Genomic DNA, 22,838 nt, shown 5'->3' with positions numbered 1-22,838 from the left:
ACCTGGCCTAGCTTCAAGCGCTGCTGTGACAGTCCACGAGAAAGCCCCGCCTTCACGGTGACGCATGCGCCGAACAACCAATCAACAAATGCCCCTTCGGCTTTCCTCAGCCAACCTTGTTTGTTTCGTCCAATGAAAATAGAGCAGGGAAAACGTCCGGCCAATCGGTTAGCGGGGCCGGGGTGGAGGCGGGTCTTCCTGACTTCCAGGGTAGGTTGAGAAAGTGTGGGGAGTTTGATGGGGAGAGTGAGGAGAGAGGAGCGGCTGCTGCCAGGTGAGAGCGGGGACCGGGGGAGGATGAGGGGCGGCCGCTGCCAGGGGAGACACCGCGCTCTACCGGGCAGCTGTAGTGGCATAGCCCCCCTGTATGCGTGCTGCACTGTGTCACATCCTGTATGGGTGTCCCTGCATGTGTGCCCTGTGCAGGCTTCTATAGCATAGGACTGTATGGAAATAAGTAATATATACATATATCCCCAGTGTAGGATTGTGATGCATGGTGTGCAGATATATATGATATATGCATCCGATTTATATCAGTTTGCAAAAATATTTGCACCATTTGTGTGTATATATTATCTGTGTGTATAATATTTATATATGTGTGTATACTATATAATATTGTGTGTGTATATGTGTGTGTATATATATATATATATATATATATATATATATATAATATATTACACACACAATTATATAATATTTTATATGTGTGTGTGTGTGTGTCTCTATATACTATATAATATTGTGTCCTCTGTAGGATTCTATAGGATATGACATTGTTTCACATGAGGGTCCACATCAGTGTACTCATGTATGTATGGGATGCATACAATCCTATGGGTACATCACTATATAACAGGGATGGGGAACCTACAGCCCTCTCCAGCTATTGCAAAACTACAATTCCCATCATGCCTGGACAGCCGAAGGCTGTCCAGGCATGATGGGAATTGTAGTTCTGCAATAGCTGGAGGGCTAAAGGTTCCTCATACCGGCTATATACCCTTAATGATATATAAAGTATGGCGTCCTGCAGCTCGGCCTATAGAAGCTGTCTCACCATACATTGGCAATGACTGAATGAAACCATCCTCTATGCTGGGGATCCGTCTCCACCTGTTTGTGCCCTCATGTAGCCGCAGGCAATTTGTTATAATGACCATCCTGCCACCTCTCATAGTGTGTCATCTGAGTGCACAGTAGTCATGTCTAGCAGTCGGCTATCTCATTAAAGTGACTGTACCACCAGGCTGAAGCACCCACCCTTAGTGGGAGGAAACCCTCGCCCCTCTATAATAGGGTTCCATTGATTCTAATGGAGTCACGTCATGGAGGGGCTGGAGTTTCCTCACGCTAAGGGTGGGTCGGCCCGCCTCCAGTGCTTCAGCCTGGGCCTGGTGGTACAGTCACTTTAAGAGGTACACTACCCAAAGTAGCCTCTGAGAGTCTTTATTTATAGGGCAGTAAGGGGAGCTCTGTACGCCCTCTTGTGGCAGGACTTAGTGTCTGACCAGACCAGGCCTTTATTTATTATACAGGATAGATAGATATTTTTTGTCCTTATATATAGATATGTTCCCTGTGTATTGTTATAAAGCTGCATGTATCACCTGCATATAAGGTGATGGAAACCTTACATTCTCTTCCTGTCTATATGTTTATGCAATGGGGATTGTAGTTTTGGAACAGCAGGAGGGTCTGAGCTTGACACCTGTGGCCTATAGGATATCACTGTATGGCTATAGGGGATTAGTGCAGTCGTGTATTTGCTGTATATCAGGGGGATTAAAGGGGTTGTCCAGCAAAAATATTTTTCTTTCAAATCAACTGGTGTCAGAAAGTCATATAGGTTTGTAATTTACTTCTATTAAAAATTATCAAGTCTTCCCATACTTATTAGCTGCTGTATGTCATGCAGGAAGTGGTGTTTTCTTCTCAGTCTGACACAGTGCTCTCTACTGACATCTCTGGCCGAGACAGGAACTGTCCAGAGCAGGAGAGGTTTTCTATGGGGATTTATAGAAAACCATGACAGAGTTCCTGTCTCAGCCAGAGGTGTCAGCAGAGAGCACTGTGTCAGACTGAGAAGAAAACACCACTTCCTGCAGGACATACAGCAGCTTGATTAGATTTGTAATCTACTTCTATTAAAAATTATCAAGCTGTAAAAGGCCTATATAAAAATCTGGACATGTGAACGTACCCAAAGACTGGCTGATACATTTTCCCTCTACATCCCAGACTTTCCCCATCTGCGCTGTGCAGGTGACAGACAGGTGTCGGGGAAATCCTACCTTCCTATACCGCTCCTCCTGGCACTGCCTGCAGCGGCATCCTCCATGTACAGCCCCCTCTACTGTCCGTGTAGAGAGGAGGCAGCGACAACCTCACTCCAGACTAGGGGGCAGTTGTTGGCTATAAGGGACAGCCCCTCTCTAGGAGCAGTATTGGGGAATCTGGGGTTATTTAAGGGTCTCCCAATTGCAGCCCCTGCCTGGTGAGTACAGGTTATTGCCATCTCTTACGCTGGAAGACTCACTCACTTTCTGGAGATGGTAACAGACTGGCGTTGTGTTACTGTTAGTGCCGATGTTGTCGGACCTTTGTTGTGTGTTGTCACCTACTGGGAGTTATAGTGTAACAACAGAACTGCTCCTCAGGCATTTTACAGTTGTAAAGGAGGTTTAGTTAGAACATACAGGCCCTGGACAAGCGTAACTCAGGATCAGTACAGGATAAGTAATGTATGTACACAGTGACCCCACCAGCAGAATAGTGAGTGCAGCTCTGGAGTATAATACAGGATGTAACTCAGGATCAGTACAGGATAAGTAATGTAATGTGTGTACACAGAGACCCCACCAGCAGAATAGTGAGTGCAGCTCTGCGGTATAATACAGGATGTAACTCAGGACCAGTACAGGATCAGTAATGTAATGTATGTACACAGTGACCCCACCAGCAGAATAGTGAGTGCAGCTCTGGAGTATAATACAGGATGTAACTCAGGATCAGTACGGGATAAGTAATGTATGTACACAGTGAACCCACCAGCAGAATAGTGAGTGCAGCTCTGGAGTATAAGGGTGGGTTCACACTACGGAATCCGCGCAGAGATGTTCCGTTGGATTCCGTCGCTCGTACCCACTCACGGCTGAGTGCATCTCCGCCTGTGCCATAGATACCATTCTAATGCACGGACGGATTCCGCCTTCCGTCCAAAGAATGAACTTGATTATTCTTTGGACAGGTGAAAGAGCCGCCTGTGCATAGAATAGAGTCTATGATACGGGCGGACACGCTCGCACCCTCCGCAGTCCGCGGGCGCAAGCTGAGATTTCCGCAACGGAGTTTCCGGCAAAATTACTCAGTGTGCACATACCCTGTGGGAGTAGTTGGTGTGTAAAGCATCAGTCAGTACATGTTATCCCTGCTTCCCAACTATCAGTGATTTCAGAGTTGATGGAAGGGTATCTATATAATAACATAAATCTCGTCCCTCCTTTTGCTTTCAGGGTACAAACGCACACACCGTATACACAGCAGATCTGCAGCAGATTTGATGGTGCAGATTTGATGCTGTGTTCAGTTATTTAGATCTAATCTGTTGGGTATTTGCTGCGTATCGCAGCAGTAAATACGCTGCGTATACGGTCTGTGTGTTTATACCCTCAGGAAGTTGTAGCTTGACAACAGCTGGAGAGCTACAGGTAGGAGTTTACTGTTTTGGAGTCATCTATATACCTAGAGTTCTTGCTTGTGCTGTTTGTTCAGGTTTGCTGTTAGAGTTGTGACAATACTAGAAATTTGACAATACCAGTAGTCATTGTTGTTTCATTATTCTTGATTCCAAAAACACAAATGACTCTAGTGCTGTGCACAGATTCCCTGCGTCTGATGTGGAGCCACTGGCACAGGGAATCTACTGACAGTGAACCAGGGATGCATAAAGCACCCCTGACTTACTGTTTTGTTGGTGAACTGCAGACCACCTGCCTCACTTAATGTACAGTTTTTGTGTAGCTCTCTTTGCTGGTAGTGATATGTATGCTTCACAGGTCACATACACAGATCTACAATAGCCACATCACTGTTTACACGGTGTAAAATCCTGGTATTAAACCATATGGGAAACAGATGCATTGTGCCACCCTATTTCCCATTGGGATTATATTAGGTCTCATCCATTCACGCCAGCTGCAAGTGATGACCGGTATGCTGATGTGCCTGCCAGTCTGTGCTTGTTTACCGAGCATACAGAGCTGTGCAATCCCCAGGTGCATGCTGGGTAAGTGTTTTTCCCATAGATAGCGTGCATCATCCGTGCCAGATAAAAGCCTCAGCAATGTGCAGCCATTATCTAAAAGCTCAGAATGAATGGGATTATTCAGCCTTTGACCAGAGCGTGGTTTATGTTCAGTAATACTTTTCCTTCCTGAAATCCTCTGTGCTGCTGTGGACGTTCCCTGTCCTACCACGTATCTCTCTCTGTGACCTCCCAGATCAGGACACACCTGAAATATTCTCTGCTAGTGATGATGTTGCTTCTCAGACAAGGTCGTGCTCTTTTGTACATACTCTGTAACACTCTGTGCTGCTGAGAACCCGGTATATAACTAAGTCTGTGTCCCCTTTAAAAGATTAGCACACCCCTCTCCTAAAATACTCTGTGCAGCTGTTATTTACACCTTCCACCATATAATTTTTTTCTTTCATTGCAAAAGCACATCCCTCTTCTGGAATGTGTAGTCAGTGGAGAAGGGTGCACAAGAGCACAGAGTATTTCAGGAGAGGTGTGTACACTTGATGGGGGGGTCACAGGACCACAGCAGCACAGAGCATTTCAGTAGAGCAATGTGGTGATCTTGTAAACTAGGGATGGGGAACCTTTGGCTGTTGCAAAACTTCAATTCCCATCATGCCTAGACAGCCAAAGCTTTAGCTTTGGCTGTCCAGACATGTTGGGGATTGTAGTTTTGCAACAGCGGAAGGTTCCCCATCCCTGTTGTAAATGGTTACAGCATTACTGAGTGAGAAGAGCCAGGTCTACAGCAGCACAGAGCATTTCAGGAGATACTCTGTGCTGCTGTGGGGATCTGCTAGTTGATATATTATGTACGTTCCCTGATCACAGATGCTTTATGTTGCTCCACAGGTGTTTGAGTGTTGTTTGTCCCTCCCCTACATGTGAAAATGACTCGGTTAGGATTCTTGCGGCTGTCCTATGAGAAGCAGGACACTCTTCTCAAACTCCTCATCCTGTCCATGGCCGCAATTCTCTGTGAGTACTCCCATCATCCACCCGCAGTCCTCCGACTCCCCCCCCCCCCCCCCCCCCCTCCCTCCCCCCATTGTATTAATGTCTGCTCTTTTCCCTCCTCTCCAGCTTTTTCCACCAGGTTATTCTCCGTCTTGAGATTTGAGAGTGTCATCCATGAGTTTGATCCGTAAGTTCTGCTTTATTACCTCTTCAAAGCGAGCCGCCCGACCGGACAGACCGGTTCTTACAAAGCTCTGGATGTAGATTTTTAAGAGCAGGAGATGAAGGTGATGATGGTGATGGTGTATTTATCCCACACCCAGAATCCTTCTAATGTGCCTGTGATGGGGACAATCTCATAAAAGCCAGGATCCTCTTCTGAACCCTGTTATATAAACTACATCCAGATATTACTTACTATATGGAGCAGCTCTGCTATATACTGATTTGGCCACCTCTTACCACACTTTCCTCCAGAGCTGCATTCTGAATTCAGCTTTTTTTTCTTCCTAAATAGTGACTGACTTAATTTATTTTCCTCTGTACCCCCTCAGGTATTTCAACTATCGGACCACCAGGTTCCTGGCAGAAGAAGGGTTTTATAAGTTCCATAACTGGTTCGATGACAGAGCATGGTATCCACTGGGAAGAATTATTGGGGGAACCATCTATCCAGGTAGGTTACAGCTTCTGCCCCTCGTTGTTACTGAACAGTCATTGATTAATTCTGCCTTTTCAGCTGCTGCTTCATTGGCGCCCTGGAACATGGCTGACATAAATTGGGCACGCTGTGGCCCTGTAAAGCTAGATGTGACTTGTTGCATGTGACCTTAGAAGTACGCTGATCAGCCATAACTTTAACCCCTTAGTGACCGCCGATACGGCTTTCTACGGCGGTCACTAATGGGCCTTATTCTGCTGCCATCAGCTTTTTACGGCGATGGCAGAGAATAAGGCTGCGGGGCCGGGACGGCCCCCACCCCATCCCCCCGGCTACCGGAGGTAGCTGAGGGGTTGGGGCAGTGTGTGAGGTCCGTCCCGGCCCCCCCCCCTTACCGACGATCGCCGCTATTAACGTTATAGCGGCGACCGTCGGTAAATGAGAGTACCGGTGCCGCCGCCACCTTTCATCTCCCCCCGCCGTGAATCTACGGCGGGGGGAGATGAAATAAGTATCCCCCAGACCTCAGATCAGCCCCCCCTAGTGCCCCGATAACTAACCCCCCTCCCCCGGCGGCCATCATTTCCAAGATGGCCGCCGCTATCGCTGTGAACCGACTAACGTCGGTTCACAGCGATTAAAAGGTTAAAATGAATGAAAGCCCCATGCTCTCCGCCACCGGAGGTAGCGGAGAGCATGGGGCAGTCATCGGGGACCCCCCTGTGGGGTCCCGGTACAAGCGATCAGCGGTATATACTATATACCGCTGATCGCTTGTGCCATGTGCTCCCGGCACTTTTTATCCCCTGTCACCATGAATGATTGGTGACAGGGGATAAAAAGTGATGTCCCCCCACCCCCCAAGTCGCCCCCCACCCCCCCTGTCACCCCCGTCCCCCAGTCACCCCCCCCTTCCCCATATACTCACCGGATCGACGGAGCTCCTTCCTCCTCGACGTCCTGGCTGGTTATGAAGTGCGCATGCGCTTCACAACCAGCCAACTCTGAAAATTTAAAGTGACAGAGACCAATTTGGTCTCTGTCACTGAACTATGATTACTGAGATAGAAAATATCACAGTAATCATAGTAATACAGTGAAAATGAATGTGTAAAGTACAAAAAGTGAAAAACATACAAAAAAATAAAACACACACTTTTTATTATAGTAATAATTGCAGTTTACTCCCAAATTACCCCTAACCCCTCCCCAGATTACCCGTAACCACCGCACGTTGCCCGTAACCACCGCACGTTGCCCGTAACCACCGCACGTTGTCCGTAACCACCGCACGTTGTCCGTAACCACCGCACGTTGTCCGTAACCACCGCACGTTGTCCGTAACCACCGCACGTTGTCCGTAACCACCGCACGTTGTCCGTAACCACCGCACGTTGTCCGTAACCACCGCACGTTGTCCGTAACCACCGCACGTTGTCCGTAACCACCGCACGTTGTCCGTAACCACCGCACGTTGTCCGTAACCACCGCACGTTGCCCGTAACCACCGCAAATTGCCAGTGACCCCCTCCAGATTGCCCGTAACCACCCCAAATTACATGTACCCACCCCAGATTACCTATAAGCACTTCAGTTTATCAGTAACAATCCCAGATTGTCTGTAACCCTTCCAGGTTGCACATAACCCCCCCAGGTTCCCCGTAATCATGCCAGATTACATGTAACCCCCCCAGATTGCACGTAACCACTGCGCGTTGCCTCTGACCATGCCACAATGCCTCTGACCACGCCACGATGCCTCTGACCACGCCACAATGCCTCTGACCACCGCACGTCGCCTCTGACCACCGCACGTCGCCTCTGACCACCGCACGTCGCCTCTGACCACCGCACGTCGCCTCTGACCACCGCACGTCGCCTCTGACCACGCCACAATGCCTCTGACCACCGCACGTCGCCTCTGACCACCGCACGTCGCCTCTGACCACCCCAAATTGCCAATGACCCCCTCCAGATTGCGGTGCCCATGTCAGATTACAGGTACCCACCCCAGATTGCCTATAAGAACTTCAGTTTATCCGTAACCACCCCACATTGCCCGTAACCACCCCACGTTGCCCGTAACCACCCCAGATTGTCAGTAAGCACTGCAGGTTGCGCGTAACCACCCCACGTTGCCCGTATCCACCTCAGATTGTCTGTAAGCACTGCAGGTTGCCCGTAACCAGCCAACGTTGCCTGTAACCACCCCAGATTGTCTGTAAGCATTGCAGGTTGCCCGTAACCACCCCACGTTGCCCGTATCCACCCCAGATTGTCTGTAAGCACTGCAGGTTGCCCGTAACCACCCCACGTTTCCCGTAACCATCCCAGATTGTCTGTAAGCACAGCAGGTTGCCCGTAACCAGCCCACGTTGCCCGTTACCAGCCCACGTTGCCTGTAACCAGCCCACGTTGCCTGTAACCAGCCCACGTTGCCTGTAACCAGCCCACGTTGCCTGTAACCAGCCCACGTTGCCTGTAACCAGCCCACGTTGCCTGTAACCAGCCCACGTTGCCTGTAACCACCCCACGTTGCCTGTAACCACCCCACGTTGCCTGTAACCACCCCACGTTGCCTGTAACCACCCCACGTTGCCGTAACCACAGCAGGTTGCCCGTGACCACCACACGTTGCCCGTAACCACCCCGCGTTGCCTGTAACCACCCCAGGTTGCCGTAATCACAGCAGGTTGCCCGTGACCACCCCATGTTGTCCGTAACCACCCCAGATTACCTGTAACCACCTCAGGTTGCCCATAACCACCCCTGGTTGCTTGTAACCTCCCCACATTACCTGTAATCTCATTTTTTTTATCTTATTTTAGTAACTGCGCTATTCTAATAACCATTACTAGCTGCGGTTTTGCTCCTGTAAATCGGCGCTCCTTCCCTTCTGAGCCCTGCTGTGTGCCCATACAGTGGTTTATGCCCACATATGGGGTACCGTTGTACTCAGGAGAACCTGCGTTACAGATTTTGGGGTACGTTTTCTCTCCTGTTCCTCGTCAAATTGAGAAATTTCAAACTAAACCAACATATTATTGGAAAAATTCGAGTTTTTCATTTTTACTGGCCAATTTTGAATACTTTCCTCTAATACCTGTGGGGTAAAAATGGTCACCACACCCCAAGATGAATTCTTTGAGGGGTGCTCTTTCCAAGATGTGGTGACTTTTGGGGGGAATCTATTCTGCTGACACTACAGGGGCTCTGCAAACGCACCTGGCGCTCAGAAACTTCTTCAGAAAAATCTGCACTGAAAATGCTAATTGGCGCTCCTTCCCTTCTGAGCCCGGCTGTGTGCCCATGCAGTGGTTTATGCCCACATATGGGGTACCGTTCTACTCAGGAGAACCTGTGTTACATATATTGGGGTGACATTTCTCTCCTGTTCCTCGTGAAATTGAGAAATTTCAAACTAAAGGAACATATTATTGGAAAAATTCGAGTTTTTCATTTTTACTGTCTACTTTTGAATACTTTCCTCAAATACCTGTGGGGTCAAAATGCTCACCACACCCCAAAATAAATTCTATGAGGGGTGCACTTTCCAAAATGGAGTGACTTATGGCGAGATTTTACTCCGCTAGCACTACAGGGGCGCTGCAAACGCACCTGGCGCTCAGAAACTTCTTCAGCAAAATCTGCATTGAAAAAGCTAATTGGCGCTCCTTCCATTTTGAGCCCTCCTGTGTGCCCATGCAGTGGTTTACGCCCACATATGGGGTACCATTGTACTCAGGAGAACCTGCGTTACAAATTTTGTGGTACTTTTTTCCTCTTGTTCCTCGTGAAATTGAGAAATTTCAAACTAAAAGAACATAATATTGGAAAAATTTGAGTTTTTCATTTTTACTGTCTACTTTTGAATACTTTCCTCTAATACCTGTGGGGTCAAAATGGTCACCACACACCAAGATGAATACTTTGAGGGGTGCACTTTCCAAAATGGAGTGACTTTTGGGGGGGTTCTATTCTGCAGACATTACAGGGGCTCTGCAAACGCACCTGGCGCTCGGAAACTTCTGCAGCAAAATCTGCATTGAAAAAGCTAATTGGCGCTCCTTCCCTTCTGAGCCCTCCTGTGTGCCCATGCAGTGGTTTATGCCCACATATGGGGTACCATTGTACTCAGGAGAACCTGCGTTACAAATTTTGGGGTACTTTTTTCCTCTTGTTCCTCGTGAAATTGAGAAATTTCAAACTAAACGAACATATTATTGGAAGAATTCAAGTTTTTCATTTTTACTGTCTTCTTTTGAATACTTTCCTGTAATACCTGTGGGGTCAAAATGGTCACCACACACCAAGATGAATTCTTTGAGGGGTGTACTTTCCAAAATGGGGTGACTTATGGGGGGTTTTCTCTCTGCTGACACTACAGGGGCTCTGCAAACGCACCTGGCGCTCAGAAACTTCTTCAGCAAAATCTGCATTGGAAAAGCTAATTGGCGCTCCCTTCCTTCTGAGCCCCGCTGTGTGCCCATGCAGTGGTTTACGCCCACATATGGGGTACCGTTGTACTCAAGAGAACCTGCATTACAAATTTTGGGGTGCTTTTTGTCTCATATTCCTTTTGAAAATGAGAAACTTTAATCTAAACGTATATATTATTGGAAAATTTAAATTTTCAATTTTTTTACTGCCTAATTGTGAATACTTTCCTCCAGCCCCTGTAGGGTTAAAATGCTCATTATACCCCTAGATTAATTCTTTAAGGTGTGTAGTTTCCAAAATGGGGTCACTTATGGGGGTTTTCAGGATACCAGACTTCTAAATCCATTTAAAAAAAGAACTGGTCCCTAAAAAAATCAGTTTCACGAAAATGTGATAATTTGCTGATAAATTTCTAAGCCCCATAACACCCTAAAAAAGTAAAATATGTTTACCAAATTATGCCAGAATAAAGAAGACATATTGGTAATGTGACTTAGTAACTAATTTATGTGCTACGACTTTCTTTTTTAGAAGCAGAGAATTTCAAAGTTCATAAAATGCAAATTTTTTAAATTTTTCATGATATTTTGATGTTTTTCACAAAAAACACACAAAGTAGTGACCAAATTTTGCCACTAACATAAAGTGCCATATGTCACGAAAAAACAATCTCAGAATCGCTAGCATACGTTAAAGCATCACTGAGCTATGAGAGCATAAAGTGAGACAGGTCAGATTTTGAAAAATTAGCCTGGTCATTAAGGCCCAAACTAGCTGCAGCACAAAGGGGTTAAAGCGAAGGCCATTTTTAAGGATCTGAGTGACTGTAATATGTGAGTGCTAGTCTGTATGGTTCAATCCCATAGAAGAGCTGCTGTCCAGCAAACTGCTGAAAAACGTCATCCTGGCTATGATGGAAAGGAATCAGGTCACAGAGGACATTGCAGCTTGCGTGTATAGGGCTCCGCAGGACAGACAGAGGGACCATGTTGATCCTGTCCACCATCAAAAGTGTCTACAACAGGCACATGAACCTAAGAAATGGAGCGGTGGAAGAAGGTGACTGGTCAGATGCGTCAAGTTTCATGTGGAAGTCACCTACCTGGAGAAGAGATGGCACCGGGATGCATTGTGGGAAAAAGACAAGATGGCGGGGCAGTGTGATGGACAATGTCCTGCTGGAAACCTTGTGTCGTGGCATCATGTGGATTTTACTGTGACACGTACCACCTGCCTAACCATTGTACACATAAAGTCCCCTCCTTCATGGCACATTGCAGACATTGTTGAGGAATGAGGAACATAAAAAAGAAAATCAAGATGGCGACTTGTCCTCCAGATTCCCCAGATCTCAATTCAATGGATCATCTGTGGGATGTGCTAAAAAACAAGTCCCATTCATGGGGTCCGCACCTCACACCTTACAGGATCTGCTGCTGATACCACAGGAGACATCACAGGGACATGGGGTCCGCACCTCACACCTTACAGGATGCTGATACCACAGGAGACATCACAGGGACATGGGGTCCGCACCTCACACCTTACAGGATGCTGATACCACAGGAGACATCACAGGGATATGGGGTCCGCACCTTTCACCTTACAGGATGCTGATACCACAGGAGACATCACAGGGATATGGGGTCCGCACCTCACACCTTACAGGATGCTGATACCACAGGAGACATCACAGGGACATGGGGTCCGCACCTCACACCTTACAGGATGCTGATACCACAGGAGACCTCACAGGGATATGGGGTCCACACCTCACACCTTACAGGATGCTGATACCACAGGAGACATCACAGGGATATGGGGTCCTCACACCTTACAGCAGTGATTTTCAACCTTTTTTGAGCCGCGGCACACTTTTTATACTTAAAAAATCCCGGGGCACACCACCAACCAAAATGGCACAAAATGACACTAAAACAGTACATATTATACATATAGTTAATAATATAGATTCTAAATGTATTTATACTCACTAAGTGTGAAACCTGGGCCTGTTTTCTTCTCCCCCCTGTGCTTCTCTCCACCATACTTCTCCCCCCTACTTCTCAACTGTGCTTCTCTCCACCATACTTCTCCCCCCTGTGCTTCTCTCCACCATACTTCTCCCCCCTGTGTTTGTCTCCTGTGCTTCTCTCCCCCATGCTTCTCTCCTCCCTGCTTCTCTCCGCTGTTTCTCTCCCCCATTGTTTTCTCCTGTTTCATAACTTTCCACGCGGCACACCCGACCATGTGTCGCGGCACACTGGTTGAAAATACTGCCTTACAGGATGCTGATACCACAGGAGACATCACAGGGATATGGGGTCCTCACACCTTACAGGATGCTGATACCACAGGAGACATCACAGGGATATGGGGTCCTCACACCTTACAGGATGCTGATACCACAGGAGACATCACAGGGATATGGGGTCCGCACCTCACACCTTACAGGATGCTGATACCACAGGAGACATCACAGGGATATGGGGTCCTCACACCTTCCAGAATCTGCTGCTGATACCACAGGAGACATGTCAGGGATATGGGGTCCGCACCTCACACCTTACAGGATGCTGATACCACAGGAGACATCACAGGGATATGGGGTCCACACCTCACACCTTACAGGATGCTGATACCACAGGAGACATCACAGGGATATGGGGTCCGCACCTCACACCTTACAGGATGCTGATACCACAGGAGACATCACAGGAATATGGGGTCCTCACACCTTCCAGAATCTGCTGCTGATACCACAGGATACATGTCAGGGATATGGGGTCCGCACCTTACAGGATGCTGATACCACAGGGGACATCACAGGGATATGGGGTCTTCACCTCACACCTTACAGGATCTGCTGCTGACTTTGCAGGGTTTTGGGGTCCAGTCCTTGGTGAGTCACAGCACGGGGGGATAAAACAATAGGCAGGTTGTTTAATTTTATGGCTGCGGAGTGTAATGGAGAATCACTAGTCCTCAAAAAGTGTGTGCTGATTGTGGAGTCAGGAATGACAGGAGGATTTTTCATTCAGTTCACCTTCTTACCATCTCTTCCAGGTTTGATGATCACATCAGCAGCTTTCTACCATATTCTGCACTTCTTTCACATCACCATCGACATCAGAAATGTATGCGTGTTCCTCGCTCCTCTCTTCTCCTCCTTCACCACTATCGTCACTTACCACCTGACCAAAGAGCTGAAAGTAAGTACCCCTTATGAGTCTATTAGAGAAGTTCAACGCTTTTCAATGCCTTTTAGCAGTTCATACGCTAAATCGGAGAACGCATATTTTCAGCACTGTGTCAGTGGTTTATTCTTTGCATTCCCTACCCCCATAGGATGCTGGCGCCGGGCTCTTAGCCGCAGCAATGATTGCAGTTGTTCCGGGATACATCTCCCGTTCTGTGGCTGGATCCTATGATAATGAAGGTGAGAGGTGACATATGATACCTTAGTGTGTGGGCTGGGGCCTGTGTGTGGTGGTTCTGATGTAATGCTGGACTCTCACCTGATTTCAGGTATTGCCATCTTCTGCATGCTGCTTACATATTACATGTGGATCAAGGCAGTAAAGACTGGCTCCATCTACTGGGCAGCAATGTGCGCTCTCGCCTATTTTTACATGGTAAGTGTACGATGCTGGGAAGCTTTGTATGTATATGTGTGTGTGTGTTTATATATATATATATATATATATATATATATATATATATATATATATATATATATATATATATATATATATATATATATATATATATATATGTGTGTGTATATGTAAATTTATTGCCAATAGAAATCTATAGAAGATTGTCGGCAGAAAAAGACCATCTGGTCCATCTTGTACTGGAATACCACTTTAGGGTGCGTTCACACGTACAGGATCCACAGCAGATTTGATGGCGCAGATTTGAAGTTGGAAATTCAAAGCAAATCAAATCTGTGAATGCACCCTTAAAGGGGGTTATCCTGAACAACACTCATTATTCATCTACAGGATAGGTGATGAGTGTTTGATCAGTGGGATTCCTATTTCCTTCTGGTTAAATGAAGTGTCAGACAAGTTCGATTGCCACTCTGTTCACATGATCAGAAAGGTCAATGTTTTTAGGCCCCACTGATCAAACATTCATGGCTTATCCATAAGTGCCCTTCATGGGAAAACCCTGTTGAACCCGATAAGTAGTGAGCTCCAAAGATCTCCTTAAAGTCAGCAGGTTAGGATAATCTTAGAGTTCTAACATGCTGGTGGATGGTAAATTGAAAGGATTTTGTTACTTGTTTTTCTTCTGAGCCTTTTTGTTTCTGTGCAGGTGTCGTCCTGGGGTGGTTACGTCTTTCTGATCAATCTTATCCCTCTTCATGTCCTTGTCTTGATGCTGACCGGTCGCTTCTCTCATCGCATCTATGTGGCTTATTGCACGGTGTATTGCTTAGGCACCATCCTATCCATGCAGATCTCCTTTGTTGGATTCCAGGTAATGACCACATAGGCGGCATCACCTCCGGTGTCCCTTATGCTTCAGTCTGCATTAGTTCCCATCCTTACATCCATGTTTCTTTCTGTTGCCCCCAGCCTGTTCTATCCTCTGAGCACATGGCGGCCTTAGGAGTGTTCGGCCTGTGTCAGATCCATGCCTTTGTGGATTATCTGCGGAGTAAACTGAATGCCCAGCAGTTTGAGATCCTCTTCCGAAGTGTCATCTCCTTGGTGGGATTTATCCTGCTCACTGTGGGAGCTGTACTTATGCTGACAGGTAAAGGACTGGGCTTCGACTTCAAGAGATTTCTGATGCTCAATCGACGTATGAAGAGAAGGGGGGGGGTCTGTGAATTGGTGATTGTTAAACTGTTAAGTGGTATAAGGAAAAGCGACCAACCTGCAAGCAAGATGCAGCAAATTAATTACATGGTAGAGATAAGTGCAATGCGGGAATGATTGAGTTGCGCTCATCTCTACTACATCACATACTCCATGTTGGCACCACTTCTTCTCTAGTTTTTTGCCATGCAGTTTCCTGTATATCAGTGCAAGTACCTGTTTTCTCTCCTGCCTCAGGTAAAATCTCCCCATGGACTGGACGTTTCTATTCCCTCCTGGATCCTTCTTACGCCAAGAACAACATTCCTATCATTGCGTCCGTTTCTGAACATCAGCCGACTACATGGTCCTCCTACTACTTTGATCTGCAGCTCCTCGTCTTCATGTTCCCAGGTCCGGTGACACTTCAGTTTTTATTGTGTTGATGTTCCTAAGCAGCATGCTATAATATCGAACCTATAAAAATCAGGTTGTATGTAGCAGCAGTGCACCACCCATGCCACTGGCCACCTCCATTGTAATTGCATTTACTGATCTTTTGGTGACTTGGGGCCTTTGGTGACTTGGGGACCAAGCTGCCAGGAGGCTTCAACCAGTCATGTGGCTGGGCCACTGGGTCGTTCATGCGGCCTCTTTGTCCAATCATGGCCGACAGCCAATGATCTTTCAGCGGGACAGAACGTCTTGATCAGCCAACAAAAGAACTCTTCCTTTAGGGGATCGCTAGCTCTATTACACAGCACAGTATCAGCCAGTTTGATTATTATTGCACCATGTAATAGGGCTCTTACATTGTTTGTGCAAGTTCTCAGTCTTCCCATTCTCTTTACACAGTGGGTCTCTATTACTGCTTCAGCAACCTGTCTGATGCCAGGATATTCATCATCATGTACGGAGTCACCAGCATGTACTTCTCTGCTGTCATGGTATGTATTCATTTTCTATCTAGTAGAATGTACTGTATAATGTTGGTGTAACATCGATGTGACTGTCATACTTAGGATTAACCACTATTGACCCATCATATCCCCTTGATGCATACAGTAAAACGTTCCTTTACTCCAGGATCTGTTACAGCTATGCTATGTCTTCTTTACAGGTGCGTCTGATGCTGGTCTTGGCTCCGGTCATGTGCATTCTCTCTGGAATCGGGGTATCTCAGGTGTTAACCACATACATGAAGAACCTTGATATAAGCCGTCCTGATAAGAAGTCAAAGAAACAGCAGGATTCCACCTACCCCATCAAGAACGAGGTCAGCTGATCTGCTCTTTTATAATGTTGCATCACCAATTTTTTTTTTTTTTTTTTTTTTTTTTTAACGATTCAAAAAGTCTTGTACGAGCCCTTTTAAATGTACTGTTCTGTCCCCAGGTCGCCAGCGGGATGATTATGGTCATGGCTTTCTTCTTGGTCACTTACACATTCCACTCCACCTGGGTCACCAGTGAAGCGTACTCCTCACCCTCCATTGTGCTTTCTGCCCGTGGCGGTGATGGAAGCCGTATCATATTTGATGATTTCAGGGAGGCTTATTACTGGCTGAGACACAACACCCCCGAGGTGAGCCTGCATGTGTTATCCTGGCATCCTGGCCTTTCTATTATGAGGGCATAGATATAGGTGTGTATACTTACACTGGTCTGGACTAGTTTGCACTTAGTGGTATGTATGTCATTGGATATTGGACTCTCCTGCTACATTTTAGGTTTCCACTCATAGGGTCAGTGCAGCAGCAAGAAGATTGAGAAAGATTCAATTTAAAGGGGCTTTCTTGAACTTTTTATATTGCTGGCCTGACTTTAGGCTAGTTCAATACACCTAATCGTGGGGGCGCCAACTCACAACACCACTTCCAATCAACTGCAAGTGCTTGGTTTGTTCATTTTATACCGGACACTGCCATCTACTTTTGATAGTGGCCATGTAAGCTTATCTTAGTCACTTTAAAGGGTGGAGCTGTTAGGCCAGATACTACCATGTTCTAATTTCTGCTTCATGTGGAATGAAAAGGGTGCCAAGGTCCATTCAACCAGTAGATTGGTGAAGGTGCTAGGAATTGGACCACTACTGATTGGATATTAATGGCATAGTCCATCAGTGTAAAAGTCCTGGAAAAACCCTTTAAGTCCTGCTTAGTCGTCATATGTTCTCTATCTTTGGTCATAAGCTGAATACCTGATTAATATGAGTGACAGGTGGCTAGGGGCAGGCACCACTGTGCAGGCTGGTTATTGGGCACTAGAGATGAGCAAATTTACAATGGGAATGAAACGAAGCGCTTCATTGCTATCTGCATTCTGCTCATTAGGCTGCAGACTTTGAAGTCTGATCCACTCCATGCCGCTCCTCCCGGGGTGCTGGGAAAAGATGGATCCACTCCTGGGAAACTTTTCCCAGTTTTCCAGGACAGGATCCAGCTTTTCCCAGCACCTGGGGAGGAATGGCATGGAGTAGAGTAGACTTCAAAGCCCGCAGCCTGATGAGTAGATAGGAACGAAGCGATTTGCGTCATTGCTACTGTAAATGTCTACTGCTCATGTCTATTGGGCACCCTACTGCCGGCAAAACATGAAAAATAGACCCGATCATGCTGTTCCTGTATCCTGTAAGACTATATTATTTATAGGAAACTATAGGTGAAGACCTGCTTTAATTACCAGCAGTAAGAAGGTTATTGCAATTGGAAATATAATTTGTAGATAAATCAATCCCTCTCTGTTTTATTCAGGATGCCAAAGTGATGTCGTGGTGGGATTATGGATACCAGATAACGGCTATGGCTAATAGAACGATCCTAGTGGACAATAACACCTGGAACAACACGCACATTTCCAGAGTGGGCCAGGTAAGACTCAGTGACAGAAACATCGGCACATTTGCACTGGCTCTATAACAGTGCAGAATTCTGGCTTCTGGCTTCCCCTGTGTAAGTACACTTGCGATGAAAAACATCTAAGATAATTGAAGCATCAGAATTTAAATATGTAACAGTGCCAACAGGAAAGCAGAGTGCACGGGGATAGGGTAATAGTTGGTATACTTTGGTGGTGGTCACAGTCTTTTTAACCTTTTATCATCTTAGGCGATGGCGTCCACGGAGGAAAAAGCTTATGAGATTATGAGAGAGCTGGATGTGAGCTATGTCCTTGTCATATTTGGAGGCCTGACTGGATATTCATCAGATGGTGAGGGATCCTCCTCCTTTTGCATTTGTCTTCTGTTCTTTGTTGTGTATTAAACTTTTCTTTTTCCTCCTTCAGATATCAACAAGTTTCTGTGGATGGTGAGAATTGGTGGCAGCACAGACACAGGGAAACACATAAAAGAACACGACTACTACACCCCCACAGGGGAGTTCCGCGTGGACAGAGAAGGCTCCCCTGTGCTTCTCAATTGCCTTATGTATAAGATGTGCTACTACCGATTTGGACAAGTTTACACAGAAGCCAGTAAGTGTTGTCATAGGAGGAAGTTATGTTCTGCAACAACGATGGTGCTTCTGGGATAAGCAGTCTACTAAACATAATGTTACCTTATGTAAATGAAGATAAAAGGAATTTTTCCTTTACATGAAACTTAAGTTATCAAGTGGGATAACTATAAATCACAGCTCGCTCTGCTACAGGCTGCTGCGCTCCTGACACGGACAGCTTCCTCAATTCTAATGCCTATTCTTAGTCTAACATAAATAAGCTTAAACATTAGAGGAATCTCAGTATTGCTAATGCTGATATTTAAATGGAATCAGGGCTTGAGCAGTCCTGCAGTTCCCGAAACAGCCATTGGCAAAGAGGCTTTGTGTGACAAATTGTTGTATCATGTTACATCTCTACTAACTAAAGTGACCAGCAAGTTGCCACAACCAGAAATCCATCATTGATGGATCATTGGTGACTGCCGTTTGGTGGTTGCAGCAATGCAGTAAGGTAAAACAGTCTGCAACCTGTGTCACAAGTGTCGTGAAACAAGTTGGCCTTGAATTGAACACCTGGCTGGTAAATAGGGAATTTTTCTTGACAACTACATTAAAAAGATATGTTTGCAGGCAGTGTATGCCTAAAAACTAGACTGTCAGACATGACATAGCTAGATGGTCCCAGTGCTGACATCAGAGAGAGCGCACAGCAGCCTGGCACACTTATCTTAATTCCAGTCTTCCAGAAACATATAGAAATCTTAACTTTCTTTTTCAGAGCGACCTCCCGGTTACGACCGTGTGAGAAATGCCGAAATTGGAAACAAAGACTTTGAGCTTGATGTCTTGGAGGAAGCCTACACCACCGAGCACTGGCTGGTCAGAATATACAAGGTATAGTCCACATGATACTGATAAATCCTTATCTACTCCAGTGACTCCTATATGGTAGAATACACAGTCCTTAGAGGCCACAGTAAAGGTGTGTTCCGTTATACCCTGCCAATGTTATATATAATGCATAGAATCAGCAGAGTCTACAGCAAGTGTGAAAATGGCATCCAAAGAATAATACCCCTTGTGCTGACCCTATAGGCCAGGGATAGGTTTTGAGGTGCGGACACTTGTTCATCAGTTCACAGTTGTCCTATCCCATAACAAACATCTACTGCACAATCTGTATGGAGTAGACGCAAACTTAGCCAAATATTTGCTGAGGTTTCCAACCTATACGTTGAAAATTGTAAAAATCTGGTTAGTTTGTAGGCGGTGATTTTAATGCAAATTTATATGCTAAATGGAATTTTGAAAACTTATATCCATTTGTGTCGTACTGAATTTCTGCTGGTATGCATTGTGGGAACCATCAATGTCTGAACAGGCGGGAGATGTACACCACCCAGTGCAGACCACACCAGCTGTCAATCAAGTCCAACACTTTTGCATCATTCTAGTCTATGTAGCCAGTGATGGATCTTCAGCCAGCTGTGAAGTGGAGCTCACCGTTGCACTCTCCCTCTTGGCTGTATGTCAGGATCACAAAAGGTCTCGACAGCGAGGCCCACTCCAATCACTAATGGTGCATTTACACAGAAAGATTTATCTGTCAGATCTTTGAAGCCAAAGCCAGGAACAGACTATAAACAGGGATCAGGTCATAAAGGAAAGATTGAGATTTCTCTTCTCTTCAAATCCATTCCTGGCTTTGGCTTCCAAAATCTGTCAGATACATCTCTCTGTGTAAACGCACCCTAAGTTTTGACCTGTCTGACATGTCTGAAGGTATTGCAAATGACAGAAACTCTAACAATTGTGTTTTTGGTCATCTGATGATGACTTTTCCTCCAGCTTATATTTGACACAGTATGGCTCTTCAGCTGTTAAGGAAACTACAACTCCCAGTATGCTCTGATGACTGCAGCCCATTGCATATAACTGGAAGTAATAGAATTGTGTTTAGCTGCCATTGTTATATATCATGCATAGAATCTGCAGAGTATACAGCAAGTGTGAAAATGGCATCCAGTGCTATAAAAACATAGCCACTTTCTTCCACAGACAGCCCCACTCGTCAATTCAGGTGTGATTTGCGATTACGCACCATTCACTTCAATAGGACTAAGTTGCAAAACCTGCACCCAAACTGAAGACAAGAGCAGTGCTGTCTCTGGAAGAAAGTGACCATGTTTTTGTAGCGCTGGATAATCCCTTTAATGGGACACAGTCATTTCTGAAAGAGTACTGTATTCTTCCTGCAATTCAGTATGCAAAAATAACTTTCGCAACATTTTACAACCGTGTAGCAGACACAGGAAAGTATAAATGACTTGGTCACATGACCCCCTCCTAATGCAGTATATGTGAGGCTAGCTTCACTCTGCAGGTCTCAATGTCTGTCCAAAGTATAAGATATAAGTTGGGGACCTCCTAACACGGAAGCCTGTGCTGTTCCATTCAGCAAAACCAGACACAACACCGAATGGAGACCAAAATGACACCTCTATGGCCTCTGGGTAATAGGAGTCTGTGTGTACATTTACCGCTTTTCAGAACGAGTCTTGGATATATATAATCTCATGTCTTGTGCTTTGCCGTTGAACAGGTGAAAGATCTCGATAACCGCGGATTGTCTCGGACATAGCGATGCCTTCAGCTTTAAAAACATACAGCACTGAGAGAACCCTCGCCTGTGAACCAGATTTTTATACTGTTTCTATTGACGGGAAGAATGGAACTTGATTGGCCGAAGAACTTGCACTGTTCGCTGCCCATAACTGAGTTGGAATGCTTTTTATCAATACGAATGTGTTACAAGATGATTGAAATTGTGGTATCGACTTTACAGTGGTCAATTAAAGATGGGGATACAAATCCCGCTGTCCTGTATTTCTTATGTCTGCAGTAATGGGAGGTGTATATATAGCCTGTGCATCAGAGTAGAGGACGGGTTCCACTGATGTGCCCAGTCTCTTCTTGAATATGGTTGTCTTTGCTTGCAGAATAGGTCCCAGAGTTGGGATCCCACTCACCAGACTTTTGAGGCTTAGTTTCTAAAGCAGGGTTAGGGAACCTTGGCTCCCGTGCTATTGCAAAACTACAACTCCCATCATGTCCAGGTCCAAAATGTTCTACTGTCCCTTTATTGGGGATGGAGTTCTGTCTCTTGAACAGACTTACACTCTGGCCAAATCTTAAAATATGGTGTTGGCAAAGTGGAGATAATAAATAAGTCATACTTACCCTTCTCTGTGGCCTGGCAGCGTGGTATCACTACCTGCTAGGTCAGTGATGGCTAACCTTGACACTCCAGCTGTTGCAAAACTACAACTACCATCATGCCTGGGCAGCCAAATCCATATCTCTGGTCGTTCAGGCATGATGGGAATTGTAGTTTAGCAACAGCTGGAGTGTCAAAGTTAGCCATCACTGTGCTAGCTCATGTCCCAGCTCAGAAATGTCCACTCAGCCAATCATTGACTTTGCTGGCGGGACTTTGCTGCAGTCACTGGCTCAGCAGGAGGTTCCTGCCAGGACTTGGCAATGCAGAAAGCCGTGAGAAACAGGAGACTGGTGGCTGTTAAAGAGCTGGTGATGCTGCGCTGCTGGGCTATAGAGATGATTTAGTATGACTTCATTATGTCCCCCACCCTGCATCGGATTTTTAGACTTGCCTGGAGTTCCCCTCTAAATCCTTTGCTTCCCTCCACACAGCCATATCCAGTATTCGGTTATCTAATGGTGCGTTTACATAGAGATTTATCTGACAGATCTTTGAAGCCAAAGCAGACTATAAACAATGAACATGTCATAAAGGAAAGACTGGGATCTATCCTCTTCAAATCCATTCCTGGCTTTGGCTTTAAAAATCTGTCAGATAAGTCTCTAAATGCACCATAAGATTAGAAGAAGAAAAAAACAGCTACATTCTTGCAAAAACTGCACCACCTCTGTGCTCTTGTTGTATGTGGTATAATAATTCACCTCCATTCATTTCAATGGAACTGGGCTGCAAAGCTACTCTAAACTGAGGGAAAAAGAAGTAATGGTTCTGATAAAAAGCGGACATTCTACACCCAGATATGACTCTCCAGGCCTCTTTAAAAGGTGGTAACTACATAGGTCACCAGTTTGAGTGTAACAGCCAGAAGGAAAGAGTGAGCAGCGGGGAGGCTGAAAATTGCTGTACAATGCAAAAGTGTGTTTAAAGCACACAGCACCCAA

General features: G+C 45.9%; 1 protein-coding gene across 1 annotated transcript; it reads left to right on the top strand.

Annotated features, from left to right (window-relative positions):
* Positions 1-179: 179 nt before the first annotated feature.
* Positions 180-21,488, top strand: STT3A (STT3 oligosaccharyltransferase complex catalytic subunit A). Its single transcript, XM_069947382.1, has 18 exons — positions 180-274; positions 5,162-5,287; positions 5,393-5,453; positions 5,821-5,942; positions 13,434-13,579; positions 13,716-13,806; positions 13,896-14,002; positions 14,691-14,855; positions 14,954-15,134; positions 15,437-15,592; positions 16,034-16,125; positions 16,299-16,454; positions 16,574-16,762; positions 17,931-18,047; positions 18,285-18,387; positions 18,463-18,651; positions 19,396-19,511; positions 21,220-21,488. Exons 2-18 carry the CDS (start codon positions 5,200-5,202, stop codon positions 21,256-21,258), a joined length of 2,118 nt encoding a protein of 705 aa, XP_069803483.1. The 5' UTR covers positions 180-274; positions 5,162-5,199; the 3' UTR covers positions 21,259-21,488.
* Positions 21,489-22,838: the final 1,350 nt, after the last annotated feature.

This window comes from Dendropsophus ebraccatus, chromosome 12 (assembly GCF_027789765.1).
Source record: "Dendropsophus ebraccatus isolate aDenEbr1 chromosome 12, aDenEbr1.pat, whole genome shotgun sequence".
NCBI classification, from domain to species: domain Eukaryota; kingdom Metazoa; phylum Chordata; class Amphibia; order Anura; family Hylidae; genus Dendropsophus; species Dendropsophus ebraccatus.
The sequence above is the reverse complement of the archived record's forward strand: the minus strand, read 5'-3'. Positions and strand labels throughout refer to the sequence as shown.